Source organism: Triticum dicoccoides, chromosome 3A, assembly GCF_002162155.2.
Source record: "Triticum dicoccoides isolate Atlit2015 ecotype Zavitan chromosome 3A, WEW_v2.0, whole genome shotgun sequence".
Lineage (NCBI taxonomy): Eukaryota > Viridiplantae > Streptophyta > Magnoliopsida > Poales > Poaceae > Triticum > Triticum dicoccoides.
In genome coordinates this window covers 354,346,113-354,360,483 of record NC_041384.1, presented here as the reverse complement: position 1 = coordinate 354,360,483, position 14,371 = coordinate 354,346,113, and the positions used below count along the sequence as shown (strand labels likewise).

General features: G+C 43.4%; 1 protein-coding gene across 2 annotated transcripts in view; it reads left to right on the top strand.

The window, feature by feature from the left end:
- The first annotated feature begins 10,637 nt into the window (after nt 1-10,637).
- LOC119268183 (RWD domain-containing protein 1-like) overlaps nt 10,638-14,371 on the top strand; it is a 5,263-nt gene continuing 1,529 nt past the window's right edge. The window contains exons 1-7 of one of the 2 annotated variants that reach the window (XM_037549755.1): nt 10,638-10,824; nt 10,962-11,027; nt 11,128-11,195; nt 11,379-11,412; nt 11,522-11,591; nt 11,733-11,790; nt 13,952-14,080. In XM_037549755.1, coding sequence (XP_037405652.1) covers nt 10,806-10,824; nt 10,962-11,027; nt 11,128-11,195; nt 11,379-11,412; nt 11,522-11,591; nt 11,733-11,790; nt 13,952-14,080 — 444 coding nt within the window. In that variant the 5' untranslated portion in view covers nt 10,638-10,805. Of the gene's footprint in view, nt 10,825-10,954; nt 11,028-11,127; nt 11,196-11,378; nt 11,413-11,521; nt 11,592-11,732; nt 11,791-13,951; nt 14,081-14,371 lie in introns of those variants that run through there. The other variant, XM_037549756.1, reaches the window with a different exon arrangement.

The following is a 14,371-nucleotide window of genomic DNA, read 5'->3' as shown; positions in this document are numbered from 1 at the left end:
CTCCAAGATCTTTCAAATTCTTCTCATCGTTGGTTGAACCGTTCTAATTTTCATCCCGGAGTATCTCAACAATTCATGGTGGTGTTTCTCATCGTCATTCTCAACATTTGAAGACCGAAGAAGTGTTTCCTCTAAATCTTGGTCCATTCTCTCGAAGATTCATGGTTCTAGCATTATGCCATCCTCTCATAATTGTTTTTGATTGTGAGAATTATTTTCACCCATCCGGAACAATTCAGGAGTCTTTTCAGTTCGATTCTTCGGAGCCCATCATCTTAGAATTATTCATTCCAGCTTTTAGCTCTTGTTCTCCAAATCTTATCGGTGCATCGCTCAAATATCCTCTAATCAATTCATGATCTCTTCTTTCTCTTGTATCTAAATTCTCTCATGTATCTTCCTTCATTTTCTAATTCTTCCCGATGTTTCGCTATTTCCAAATCCCACCGGTGGTTCCATCAAGACCTTATTCAAGTCTGCGCTATATCTCTCATCAATCCTTTTCAACGGGAATAAGTAGTATGCCAAATCCATTGCTTGTCATCAATTTAATTGATGAAGGATAAGCATAATGTAATTCTTATTCTTGTTTCATCCAAATGATTAATTCCTTATTCCGGAGGTTCATCAAAATTCTTGATCTCATTTGTTCATCTTTCTTTTCGGAGTTCCAAGTTTTCTCGGTTATATCATCGCGAAGCTCCATCTAAATCATCGCAAGGTTTCACCTTGTGTTATTCAACTTCTCTTTCTTTTCATCATCCTTTTATTACCAGAGTTCTTCATGGAGGCTCTACATGGTGGTTCATCAAGATTCCTTTCATTCTTCAATTGTTCTTCAAGATTTCTCTCAGAGTTAAGATCCGCCAAGCTATACTCTAAAATGAACATGGTGCTCAACACATGCTTTGTTTTGAGGAGTTCAAGCCTTCTTCATCTTGCATTCCAAAGTGCAATTCTATCTATCTTATCTTTTGGGATGGTGTTATGTCATTCTTGACAATTTCCTTCATGTTTCGCGTTTCACATGTTGTCAAGAATGAGGTATTTTAAAGCCAATAATCACTTCATTGGAGTTATCTTGTGTCAGATTTCACCTAAAGCCTTCCCTAAGGAATGTTACTATTGTGGTGCTTAACAGTGATCCAAGTTGTCTCTTTATCATCTTGGTGGAAGAAGTTTTCATCCCTTCGTTTCTCTCAAGCAAGCAATTGTTTTCGTTAGTGGCAGAATTTCACCTCTAGTTTTGAGATGTTTCATAAGCCCACGAGGAGCATATCTTGTGCCTTGTTGAGTTTTTTCAACAACTCCGTTCAATCCTTCTTTATAAGGATGCTCTCTCAAATTCAATTGTGGTAGAAGATGTTGTTTTCTTCTCCGTCCCTTTGTCCCAACAATCTAGCTTCTATTCTACCTTTCAGAGGCATTGTGGTGTTGCTCTTTTCCCTCATCATCTCGGATTGTGAAGATCATGTTCTTTCTTTTGCTTATCCATTCAACCGGAGTGTCATGCCCTCTTTTCAAGTTATTCCCATTCTGTCAAGTTTTGCCTCCCTTCTCAACCGGAGTGCTGTCTGAAATCTTTCTTACACCTTGTGCCATTCTTTCAATAGTTCCGTAGGCAGTGTGTTGTTGATTTCATCAAGTATCCTCTCGTCTTGTCAAGTTTATGTTCAATTCCTTCCATTTACAGTCGGAGTGCTGTCCAATTTATATCATTCTTATTCCTTGTCTATCTTGTTTTAACCGGAGTGTTGTGTCTATCATTCCTCTTCTAACCGGAGTCTCATCCAAGTGCTTTCATTTTGCCAAGTTCATATTATATGCCTTCCATTTTCAACCCAAGTGGTTTTAAATTCTTTCTTGCCCCTTGAGCTCTTGTTTCACGTGTCTTTCAACCTACAAGGTTCTAGTAATGTTCCTTGTTCCTCTTTTCTAACGGAGTGTTTTCAACTTTGTTCATCTTCATTGTATTCTTTCTTTCAATTTGTTCAACCTCTCAAGGTTCACGGTTTCACTCGTTTGTCCAAGAAGCAACTTAGTTTTACCTCTTCCTCTTCCGTTTTCTCTCCGGTGCCATCCTAGATCTCGGGACGAGATCTCTTGTAAGTGGAGGAGTGTTGTGACGCCCCGAGACCGGCGCTCCAGATGCCTTCCATGGATTCCAAGTTTCGTCGTGTGATTTGTTTTGTTTGTTGCATTCATCATTGCATCATTTGCATTGCATCATGATCATCATGCCTTGTTTTGCATATTTAAGTTTTTTTGTGTGTTCTTGTGTGAACCCCTCTTATTCATATCTCCACCTCATTATTTTCACCATGCACATATCAGCAGCCATTCTTCAAGTTCACCCAAGTTTCTATCCCATCCAAACTTCTCCTTTCTTCTTTATTTCATTTATTTTTTTCTTGTGGCATTTTTCCTGTTCGGAAAAATGTTCAACATGTCCCTATAAATCCTAAATGATGCCTACACCCTCTCTGCCAAGTTTCATCCCATTTTGGAGTTGTTTTGGTTGGGTTCGAAAATGGCTCAAGTTTGAATTCAATTCAAACTTGAATTATTTTTCTACCTTTAAAAATTGCCAAACCAATTTATTAAAATTGTGCATAATTTCAGGACACCAGATATATATCGATGTATATTCCTTTTACTTTGTAAAACCCTTGGCCTTTTGTCTTAAAATTTGTTTGTTTTGTTCATTTGAATAAACAGGAGTTTTAAGAGAACGGAATGGTTTACCTGGAGCCCAGACGTGGCCCAGTAATAGCACCGCAGCAGCAGCCCAGCGCCAGCTCCCAGCCTCCTTCGCTCGCCCTCCCACGGTAATCCACGATGGACACCCACGCCGGGCCCGCCTACCAGTCTCTCGTCGCCCTCCTTTTTCTTCCACCTCACGCCTCCCTCTCTCTCGCAGTAAAACACCATGATCAGAGGCACATGTCCACCAGGGCAGCCACAGCCTCACGCCTCCTATAAGGACCGCAGCCTCGCGCCCTAGGGTTCCCTCTCCCCCCTCTCGTCGCCGCCACCCCTTTCCTTCCCTCGGTTTCTCCTTCTTCCTCAAGAAACAGAGGACCAGAGAATCATCGAGCGCGCTCCACCCTCGTTTGCAAGGCCTCCTCATCGTCTTCTTCGTCTTCCAGCAAGGCCAGGAGCCAGAAGGGCCCAAGGGCGCCACGATCTTCTTCCCCGACGTCGTCTTGTTCCTCCTAATCACCGCGGAACGCCCAGTTCCTCATCATCTTCTTCATCTTCCAGCAAGGCCAGGAGACAGAAGGGCCCAAGGGCACCACGATCTTCTTCCCCGGCGTCATCTTTTTCCTCTTCATCACCGCGGAACGCCAAGTTCCTCGTCGTCTACCTCCTCTGCTTCATCTTCTTCACGGAGCCGAGCACCGCCTCGATCAGCGCAGCCCCATGCCGGCTCCTCTACTACCCCGACGAGTCCGCCGACTCCAGCAGCACCCCCATGGTGAGCCGCTGCTCCTTCCCATCTCCTTCCCTGTCATACCCCGTCGTCGTTACTATTTTCCGCGCGCACCCGCGGGACCTCATCGCCGGCGAGGTTCCCGTTCATGTTTCGATTCATCCGTAGCCCGTTAGGATCGCCTTGTAGCACAACATCTTTTGATGCCCTCCTCTGCGAGTTTTGGTCGCCGGAGTTCCTTCGACGAGCTTGCCCGCTATTCTGCGTGCCCGCCTTGTTCTTCTCTGCTTCTTGCTTGCGCACATGCCCGCTGGCTTCGTCACACTTGCCGGCCCTTGCTGCACCTTCGATGCACACCTCCATGCACACGCATCCGCGCACGCTCACGCCCAGCAGCCACCGCATAGTCGCATGTCTTGCCTCAGCTGGGAAGAACTTCTGCTTGAGGCTTATGCTCCGGCCCCTCTCACAGCTCTCGGCAAGTACGCGTGCATCGTCTTATGTTTCCGCACGCCCGCCGCGGGTTCATAACCCCAACGTCCGTCGCTTTTGTTTGCCCTCGCCGCCAGTTGTCGCTGTTGTAGCCATGGCCAAGCTCGACCTGTTGTTGAATGGCTCAAAAGAGCCTAGGAGCTCTTTATATCACGGATACTGAGCTAGCCAAGTGGTTATTCGCTAGTGCAAACATCCGGGAGGTCTTAGGATGGAGCCACCAATTCTTCTGCCTTGTTTTCCTTTTATTTTTGCTCCCACACACTCAGCCGCTGGACCTCAAATCCTCTTGGGCCTCATTCACTCTCGGGGCCGCTGCACTGTATTGCTTCTGGCCCGCGTATGTGTTTTTTTTCTGCTCTGTGATTTTAGCATTTTCCAGTGCATACATATTTACAGGAAATGTCATCGTTTTGATTTGTCAATAACTAAATATGCATGCATCCAAATTAAACAAACTATATATGTAAAATGCTTAGAATTTCATCTAGTTTCATAATATGCAACTTTCATCCATGTTAAGAATGTTTAATTTGTTGTTTGCATTAATTTTGCTCTAATGCCATGTTAAAATGGTTTATTTCATAACTAAATAATTGTAGCTTCAAAATAAATAAACTTTATATGCAAATGGGGTAGAAAAATGCATAGCGTAACTTGGTGCACTTTGTTTTACTGTTTAACAACATTAAAATATGTTTTAGGGCAGAACAGTACCGAATTCAAAATATGCATATGGGGTTTTCCGGAATTATTGTTTGTTGTTTCCGACCTCATTTAAATTGCCTAGATAGGTAGTTTGCTCATGCTTCATCTCTTGCCATGTTTAACAACATTTAATATTATTGGGTACATAAACAAGAGCGAACTAAATAAATGTTGTGAAGTTTCGCCAATATGCAACTCGTTGCATATTGGGCACCACTTAAATTGTAGTATTGCTTGTTCCACTTTGCCATGCCATGCCATGCTATTTAAACCGGACATGCATCATACTTGTTTGCGCATCATGCCATGTTTATGTGATGGTTGTTTACTATCAGTGCTTGCTTCTTTCCAGGTTGCTTCTCTCGTTAGCTTCGGTTTTGTTCCAGAGTTATGAGGATTCGTTCGACTACGTTGGGTCGTCTACTTCTTGGACTCGTTCTTCTTTCCACTTTGCCATGCCATGCCATGCTATTTAAACCGGACATGCATCATACTTGTTTGCGCATCATGCCATGTTTATGTGATGGTTGTTTACTATCTGTGCTTGCTTCTTTCCAGGTTGCTTCTCTCGTTAGCTTTGGTTTTGTTCCAGAGTTATGAGGATTCGTTCGACTACGTTGGGTCGTCTACTTCTTGGACTTGTTCTTCTTCCTTGCGGGATCTCAGGCAAGACGACCATACCCTAAATCACTTCTATCTTTGCTTGCTAGTTGTTCGTTCTATCGCTATGTCGCGCTACCTACCACTTGTTATATCATACCTCCCATATTGCCATGTCAAGCCTCTAACCCACCTTCCTAGCATACCATTGTTTGGTTATGTTACCGCTTTTGCTCAGCCCCTCTTATAGCGTTGCTACTTGCAGGTGAAGTTCAACTTTGTTCCATGTTGGAACATGGATATGTTGGGATATCACAATATCTCTTATTTAATTAATTCATCTATATACTTGGTAAAGAGTGGAAGGCTCGGCCTTATGCCTGGTGTTTTGTTCCACTCTTGCCACCTCAGTTTCCCTCATACCGGTGTTATGTTCCTTGATTTTGCGTTCTTTACGCGGTTGGGTGTTATGGGAACCCCTTGACAGTTCGCCTTGAATAAAACTCCTCCAGCAAGGCCCAACATTGGTTTTACATTTGCCTAACAACCTATTACCCTTCCCTTGGGTTGGCCAACCTGAGGGTCATCTTTATTTTAACCCCCCCCCCGGGCCAGTGCTTCTCTAAGTGTTGGTCTGAATCGAGCTGCCTGCGGGGCCACCTCGGGGAAACTTGAGGGTTGGTTTTACTCGTAGCTAGTCTCATCTGGTGTGCCCTGAGAACGAGATACGTGCGACTCCTATCAGGATTGTCAGCACATCAGGCAGCTTTGCTGGTCTTGTTTTACCATTGTCTAAATGTCTTGTAACCGGGATTCCGAGACTGATCGGGTCTTTCCGGGAGAAGGAATATCCTTCGTTGACCGTGAGAGCTTGTGATGGGCTAAGTTGGGACACCCCTGCAGGGTATAAACTTTTGAGAGCTGTGCCCGCAGTTATGTGGCAGATGGGAATTTGTTAATATCCAGTTGTAGAGAACTTGACACTTGACTTAATTAAAATACATCATCCGCGTGTGTAACCGTGATGGTCTCTTATCGGCGGAGTCCGGAAAGTGAACACGGCCTTGTGTTATGCTTGAACGTAAGTAGTTTCAGGATCACTTCTTGATCACTTCTAACTTCTCAACCGTTGCGTTGCTTCTCTTCTCGCTCTTATTTGCATATTTTAGCCACCATATTTGCTTAGTGCTTGCTGCAGCTCCACCTCATTACCCTATCCTACCCATAACTTTAAATAGTCTTGATCTCGCGGGTGTGAGATTGCCGAGTCCTCGTGACTCACGGATACTTCCAAACAATTGCAGGTGCCGATGATACCAATGTAGGTGACGCAACCGAACTCAAGTGGGAGCTCGATGAAGATCTTGGTCGTTGTTATGTGTCTTTTCCGGTTGATCAGTAGTGGTGCCTAGTTGGGACGATCGGGGATCTAACACTTGGGGTTATCTTCTTTTATTTTGGTTTCATAGTCGGACCTTGATTGTACTCTGGATGATGTATGTTTACTTGTTATTTGTGTGAAGTGGCGATTGTAAGACAACTCTTTATCCCTTTCTTATTTAGTACATGAGATTGTGTGAAGATTACCCCTCTTGCGACAAAACTACCATGCGGCTATGCCTCTAAGTCGTGCCCTGACACGTGGGAGATATAGCCGCATTGTGGGTGTTACAAGTTGGTAATCAGAGCCATCCCCGACTTAGGAGCCCCCTGCTTGATCGAATCACTGACGTTGTTGAGTCTAGAACAAAATGTTTTGAGTCCTAGGATTATATATATCGGAGAGTAGGATTCTTTTTACTCCTTAGTCCCTTCGTCGCTCTGGTGAGGCCTCCCGACGTAGAAGTTTTGACTCTCCTCTCCTCAAATTTCATGAAAAAATTAGGATCACGCGAGTATCTTGGAATCGTTTCGATAGTCTTGTGACGAGAACATTGTTCTTGGTGCCTCCTGACATTTAGGGGTTGTGGCAGTGTCCCGGGGAGTTGAGCTTCGAGGTGTTGTCGTCACAATTTTATCGTTGCAGTTCTGAAATACCTGAGTTCGCCGACACCGAAAATCTCTTTTTATGCAGTTGTTGGTGACATAACCTCGACGCTACCCAGTACTGGGGCGGGAGTTCAAGAGTATTGCCATAACTCGTATAACAGATGCTTTTCGAAGGTTGAGGTACACGATTTCCGAAGGTTTCTTGGTTATGTGTTGACGGATGGATACAACTGGATGTAGGGATTGTTAGTTTGGGTGAGATATTATGCTTCCCCTATATCCCCAACACCTGATTGCATAATCAGAAAGTTTCGGGAGTTTATAAGTGGGAATTTGTTCTGATTAATTAATCACCATGTAAGCAACCAATTGTGATTTCATTTTCTGACTCTGTTCCTAGGCAATAACAAATTTTATTTACCAATTTATGCGCACTATATATTTTTCTGCCATGTTATGAATAAATAATACCTTTCCACCTTTTAAGTAGGATATGTTGGATGCATAGTGAATGATCTGTATGTTACTAAGTGTATCAAATTTCACTGGAAGTACTTGAAGCATGTCATAAACTTTGTTGATAATCTGACAGAGATAGCACAACGTATGAACGCTGGATTTTGGATGGGATTAATTATACCTATGGTGCACACATTGAACAAGACCAAATGTGTGCACAAAACGCTGGTAAAAAGTCTTATTTTAATGTTGATGCTCATAAACTATATATATTTTTAACGATATGTTACAATTGGTTTTTATTCTACATTTCAACATAAATTTCCCGTTGTAGCAGTTCCTGGATCGATTTCTCGGCGTGGTCGAATCACACTTGTGCCTGCTAATAACGCCAAAGTGATTGCAAGGTACTGCATTCCCCACAGAAATTGAACCATTCAAATTAACAAGTTCTCGCTTGTCGTCGCAATGCATCCATATTAAAAAAATTAGAGACACTGTTCTACTCATGCTCTACCAAGGCATGGGAGGGCTCTTCCTTTTCATTGACGAGATGTCGAATCGCCGTGATCAAGCTGCTTCCAGCGGATAGTTGTGGTTGTTGGCCCTCACCCTCTTAAAATGTGCTAGCTGTTACTATATATGTTAAGTATGTATATATGGACTATATGGTTGTTGGCTCTTAGCCTCTTAAAATGTGATAGTTGTTACTATGTTAAGTATGTAGATATGGACTATGGTTGTCAAAATCGTGTTACAAAAATTCTCCTTTTGTCGAATAGTGTAACCACTATATATATGTACTCAAATGTTGTTACCTAAGTTCTTAAATTTTCATGGAAAGTATTAGTATCATACACATTTCATTGAGTTTAAGCGTGTGCCCGATGTCCAGAAGGCATTTGCATTTTAACTGTCCATATTGCAAATTCACTCATATGTTAACATAAGGAAACATATGTGTAACTTACTGATCATCGCACACGAGTACTCCTAGACGCATCGTATGCGATACTCCTAGCCACCGCAAGCAACTAGTTTGCATTTTCCAAAGTTTTTTGTACACATAGAATCGCACACGAACTAACTGTATTAACCATCTGTGTTGTAATTTCTCATCGCGAACAGTTCATCCGAGTCGGCTGTTTGCCATGTATCACACACATCTTGTTTACACGACTCGTTTGTGTTCTTTTGGCTCATCATAAATAGTTCATCCATGTAAACTGTATATCACATATCACACACATCTTGTTAAGTTGAACCGTTTCTGTTGTGTTCCCTAATCGAAAACAGTTTGTCTGAGTGAACCGTATGCCGTATATTGCACACACATTGATATGGCTACTCGTTTCTATTGTTCTGCCTCATCGCAAACAGTTCGAATAGATTAACCGTGTGCCCTACATCGCATACGCGGCTAAAATCTGAACCATGTTTGATGGCTCCGCCATCGTAAACGTTTTGCACCTTTTTGACAGTTTTTTTACAGCACCATTTATGATTAATGCATCACACACAGTTTCATCAAAGGGTCTTTGATCGTACTGTCGCGTTAGTAGCATCCTACAGTAGTGCGGGTTGGCATTCATGACCTTGAGGTGAAGAATAGGGCCCTCCTCGGTAAATGGTTGTTTAATTTATTGACGAAAGATGGTGTATGGCAAACCCTACTAAGGAGAAAATATGTGGGCTCAAAGGTGGTTCCCAAGTATAGTGGAAGTCTGGGGACTCCTATTTTTGGGCGGGAGTAATGGCAACGAAGAAATATTTCTTCCACTATGGTTCCTTCTCGATTAAGAATGGCTCGGAAATTATATTCTGGGAGGATAAGTAGCTAGGTAATGCAACACTCCGGGAACAATATCCAACTCTATACAACTGTGCATCATAAGGATGATACTAGGTTTTGGAATCATTTCGGTCAAATGTGACGTTTAGAAAAGATTTAATTGGACCTAGACTCCAATCATGGAACATACTACTCCAGCGATTAGCCACGGTATAGTTGTCACAAGGATCCGATGTATTTTGTTGGAACCTACATGGGAATGGGAAATCCTTAGTGGATTCTGTGTATAGAGCTTTGATCCACTCTGACGTGTCAGTTGATCATAACAAGAAGATTGAAAGATGAAGATACCTCTTAAGAATAAAATTTTTGCATGGTATCTTCATCGCGGAGTTATTCTTACAAAAGACAACCTTATTAAGAGGAATTAGCATGAAAGTACACAATGTGTCTTTTGTCCTCATTATGAGACAATAAAACATTTATTCTTCCAATATAAATTGACTCATTTTATATGGCCAGTCATCCAAATAGCTTAGGGCTTGTATCTTCCTTAAAGTGTTGCTAATATATTTGACAACTAGCTACATGGGATTGATCACAAGTTTAAAATTCTTCCCACTGCGGGAGCGCTTGTCGTGATTTGGTTGTTTTGGCTATGTAGGAATGATAAAGTTTTTAACGATAAAAATACTTCTCTTATGCATGTTATCTACATATGTATTGGGATTTTTCGTTTATGGTCCTTTCTACAATGAATGAAAAATCGAGACCTATTTACGGAAGTGTATACACGATTGGAGGCTACGGCGAGGATACTTTTACCCACGTGGGTGGTAGCATGATCTTAGGATTTGGCCACCTTCAGTTTAGGCATTATACAGATCATTCATTTTTCCTTGTATATCGCCTTCTGCTTTTATTTTGGCTTGGTGTAAGGACTTTGTTGGCTGTGTGCATCTTAATTGTACAGAGGTCGGGTGTAATGCTTAAACCTTTAATAAAGCGCCCCTTCTCGGAAAAAAAAAAACAACCCTAGCGTGAGGATTTTTTTCTCTAGCCTTCGGAATTTTTATGAGAAAATCCTTGCGTGGAACGCCTCTCAATCTCAACCTCATGGGCTTAAAGGTCCATTATCTGGTCGAGCCCATCCACAGCGGAACGAGCCCCTGCCAAGCCCGTCTCTCTCCCCTTGGCACACACTTCTCCACCGGCGACGCCCGCAGCCGCACCCCTCGCCTTACCGCCGCCGCCCCGCCGCCTCCAATTTCTCTCCGGTAGGAGAGCACTGGATCCCCCACGAGTAAAGCACCAGAGTAAGAAGCAATAGAGATGCCACCCGTCATGGCAGGTAGGACGAACACAAACCCTGCTTCCTCCTCACGCCGACTTGGCTGTGCCCTTCCTCTTCCCCTCCCGCTTCCGCTGTGGTACTCACTGCACTTGTGCGTGCGCCTGCGCTTCCGTGTATGGCAATTGGCATGGAAGACTACGAGCAGGAACAGGAGATGGAGTTGGAGGCCCTGCAGGCCATCCTCATGGACGACATCAAGGGTTCTTCTTTTCCTAATTTACTTGCTTCTTTGATTTCTGTAGCTCGGCCTTGCTATTCCTCGCCAAACCTAACCACCGTGGTTTACGGGATTTGATGCAGAGATCGACCCCAGCGAAAGCGGGATCGACACCAACTCCCGCTGCTTCGAGATCCTGCTATCCCCTCAGGTACTTGCAGGGAATGCTTCCGTTGTGTACACCATTTGTAGCACGCGATTGAGTTCTCCCTAGGCAACAACGATGAACATCGTGTGCTTAACCTACTTGAAATTGCGGCGCTAGTTATGTTTACAAATTTATTTCGATTGGTTTGATGCAATTAGTGATTTCTCCCTGCTTTATATTGACTAGGATGATGATTTCGACGAGGCAGCTCATGTACCAGGTAAATTGATTTTGTACACAATTCTATTGTTTTTAGGAAAACAAATAAGCTTGCATACATTCCGGAATGCTGGGCTCATGTCATTGTGTTATCTGGGACTTATTTGCAGTTCAAATGGCTCTGGTTTTTGCACACACTGAGAAGTACCCAGATGAGCCTCCACTTGTGAATATCAAAAGGTTGTGTTATTTTACTTAGAACTTGATGATCCAGCATGGCTTGAAGCAAGCATTTTGTCTATGGATACTCTTGCTTTTGGTGCAAGCCGTGTGCTTATTGTTTTCTAAAGCTTATAGTTGAATTGCAAACAACATCTGCAGTGTACGGGGTATTAAACCAGACGACCTCACATCCTTGAAAGAAAAGCTTGACCAAGAGGTATGTAAGACTTGGTTTTGGCTCCAATCCCGTGTTCAGTTCACATAGCTAAAATCGTCGAAGTGTGCAACTGAAGCTGAACTTATTTCAAGTTAAATAATTGGAACGAACCAAATAACCATGGACAGTTATTTTATTATTATTATTCACGGGGTGGGGGTATCTGTTTTTTTTTCTTTTGGAAAGCTAGCAGGAGCTCTGCCATTCAATTAAGAGTGCCAATTAAATACAGGAGCTGAGATTTTAATGGAAAACACCTGGAGTAACCATGAGTCCATGACACCTTGTGTGGACTATTCCCCACCAATGTTTTTATGGCGTAATGCGTTTTATGACGACCGACCCCCTTCATAACATTATAACGCTTATGGCGTATGGTGTGGCGACATCATAGACACAACCTTATGGCGAATGATAACAAATTAAATCACAACTTCATAGACATAACCTAACTATATAATATGTATGATAACAAACTAAAGCACCAAATGAGCTGTACATGACTACATCTACATGCATACCTCGTGGTTGCCCAAGTAGTACATGCAGTCAGGCAGTACATGTACATCACAGGTACATAGAAACATACCTCTACACTCAAAACTGAACACTACATATAGCAACAGCGCAACAGGCAGTCGACAGTACATGTACATCACATATTCAGAAATTAGAACAGAGAGGACAGATACAGAAGAAACAGAGCACTGGCATGGGGAGGAAGAGCAAGGAGAAGAAGAGGGGGAGGGGGGAGCTGGGGAGATACACTGATGGTCACCTGATGAACGTAGGAGAGGAGCAGTGGTGCTGGATTGGAGCAGAGGCGCTGCCCTACAGCTGGATCTGGAGGGGAAAGGGGCTGGCGGAAGGAGGGGAAAGGGGGTGGTGGGAGGAGGGAAGAGGGAAGAGGGGGTGGCGGGTGGAGGGAAAATGGCTCGCAGGGCTGGAGGGGAGGTGGTGCGGAGGCGGAGTTTGCTGTCGTTGGCCGTTCGCCGGAGAGGACGAGGTCGAGACTCGAGGTATGCAACGATTTCAACCTGCCATGTCCGCTCTCGCTCTCGCTCTGCCTCTGGAGTCTGGAAAGCTTTTTCCTTCCCGCCGCTGGCTAATTGTTCAAGCGCGCGCGCCAATTTCTCCCGCCGCTGGCTGCTGTTCCCGCACGCACGAGCTCACCTAGTCCATGGCGTCCAATTTCTGGTTTGGCGACCAAAAACACATCATATGAACGACCTACGGATGCCACGCGTGTATGGCGGACACCAACGGCCAAACATATCGCGAGCCTGGACGCTTCTACGACCGCGCCACACTGTTATATCGTCGATATAGCGACGATATAAGGACGCGATAAGAACACTGTTCCCCACATCATAACCACTGTGGTTGGCAAACTTGCACCAACGTTGCTTACTCTTGTCTAGTTAACCACAAGAACAACACCCATAGGGCGCTTAGCGACCCACAATAACCCGAGCTGACAACAGCACCCACAGCCCATAGAGACTCCAAACAACAAAACAGCCAAGGAAACCCCCACCGCAGAAAACTGGTTCGTTCTCCCTCTTGAGCCACAATGCATGTCATTTTATAAAAATGCTAGTCAAATAATTTTATGTTTGTGAGTATAGAGAAAAATACCAACATCTAGAACACCACATTGGTATTACTAGATGTATCATTAAATATAATTTATGAATTACTTACTTACTTACGAAGCCTTTTATCCCAAACAAGTTGGGGTAGGCTAGATATGAAACCCTTTCACGAGGACTTCCCAGGAGGTCACCCATCCTAGTACTACTCTCGCCCAAATGGGTTTCATACCCAAAAGACTGGCTAGTTTTTACGTTGGCTCGCCAAGCCTATCACAACCCTTAAATATAATTTCTGAATATTATACTTAATTAATGAGAAAGCATGTATTCATAGAAGTTCAATCACCAAAGTTTCATTTTGAAGACCTTGTCAATATTCACAACAACCCATGTTTTGACCCAGATGTAGTATTCTAGGATTCGCCAAAAGGTCATTGAAATTCAATATAGTGTGCTCAAATACCAACACAACTCATTAGAAGTGTATTATTGGTTGTGAGGTATATACATCCCCCTCATTCACCTGATATGTCTTCTCATTTATGTGCAACCTTCCAATCATTTAGGCAACTGAGAATCTTGGTATGGCTATGATTTATACTCTTCTCGACTCGGCTAAAGAATGGTTAACTGAAAAATATGGTCAAAATGCTGGAGATGAGGAACCTGACGAAACTGAAGAACCAGCAGAGGAGGTATTCTTAGCTTTAGTTTCTTCTAATTTTGTATGTTCTTTGCAATGTACTCCCTCCGTTCCGAATTACTTGTCTTGGATTTGTCTAGATACGGATGTATCTAGACTCATTTTAGTGCTAGATACCTCCGTATCTAGACAAATCTAAGACAAGTAATTTGGAACGGAGGGAGTATCTGTATAACCTGGGTTCAGCCATTGCTGTCAAACTGGCATGTGCAAGGGTTGCATATATCACCATACAGAATAAGTGGACAGATGATGAAATAAAGCTGTGTATTTATATAGTGGT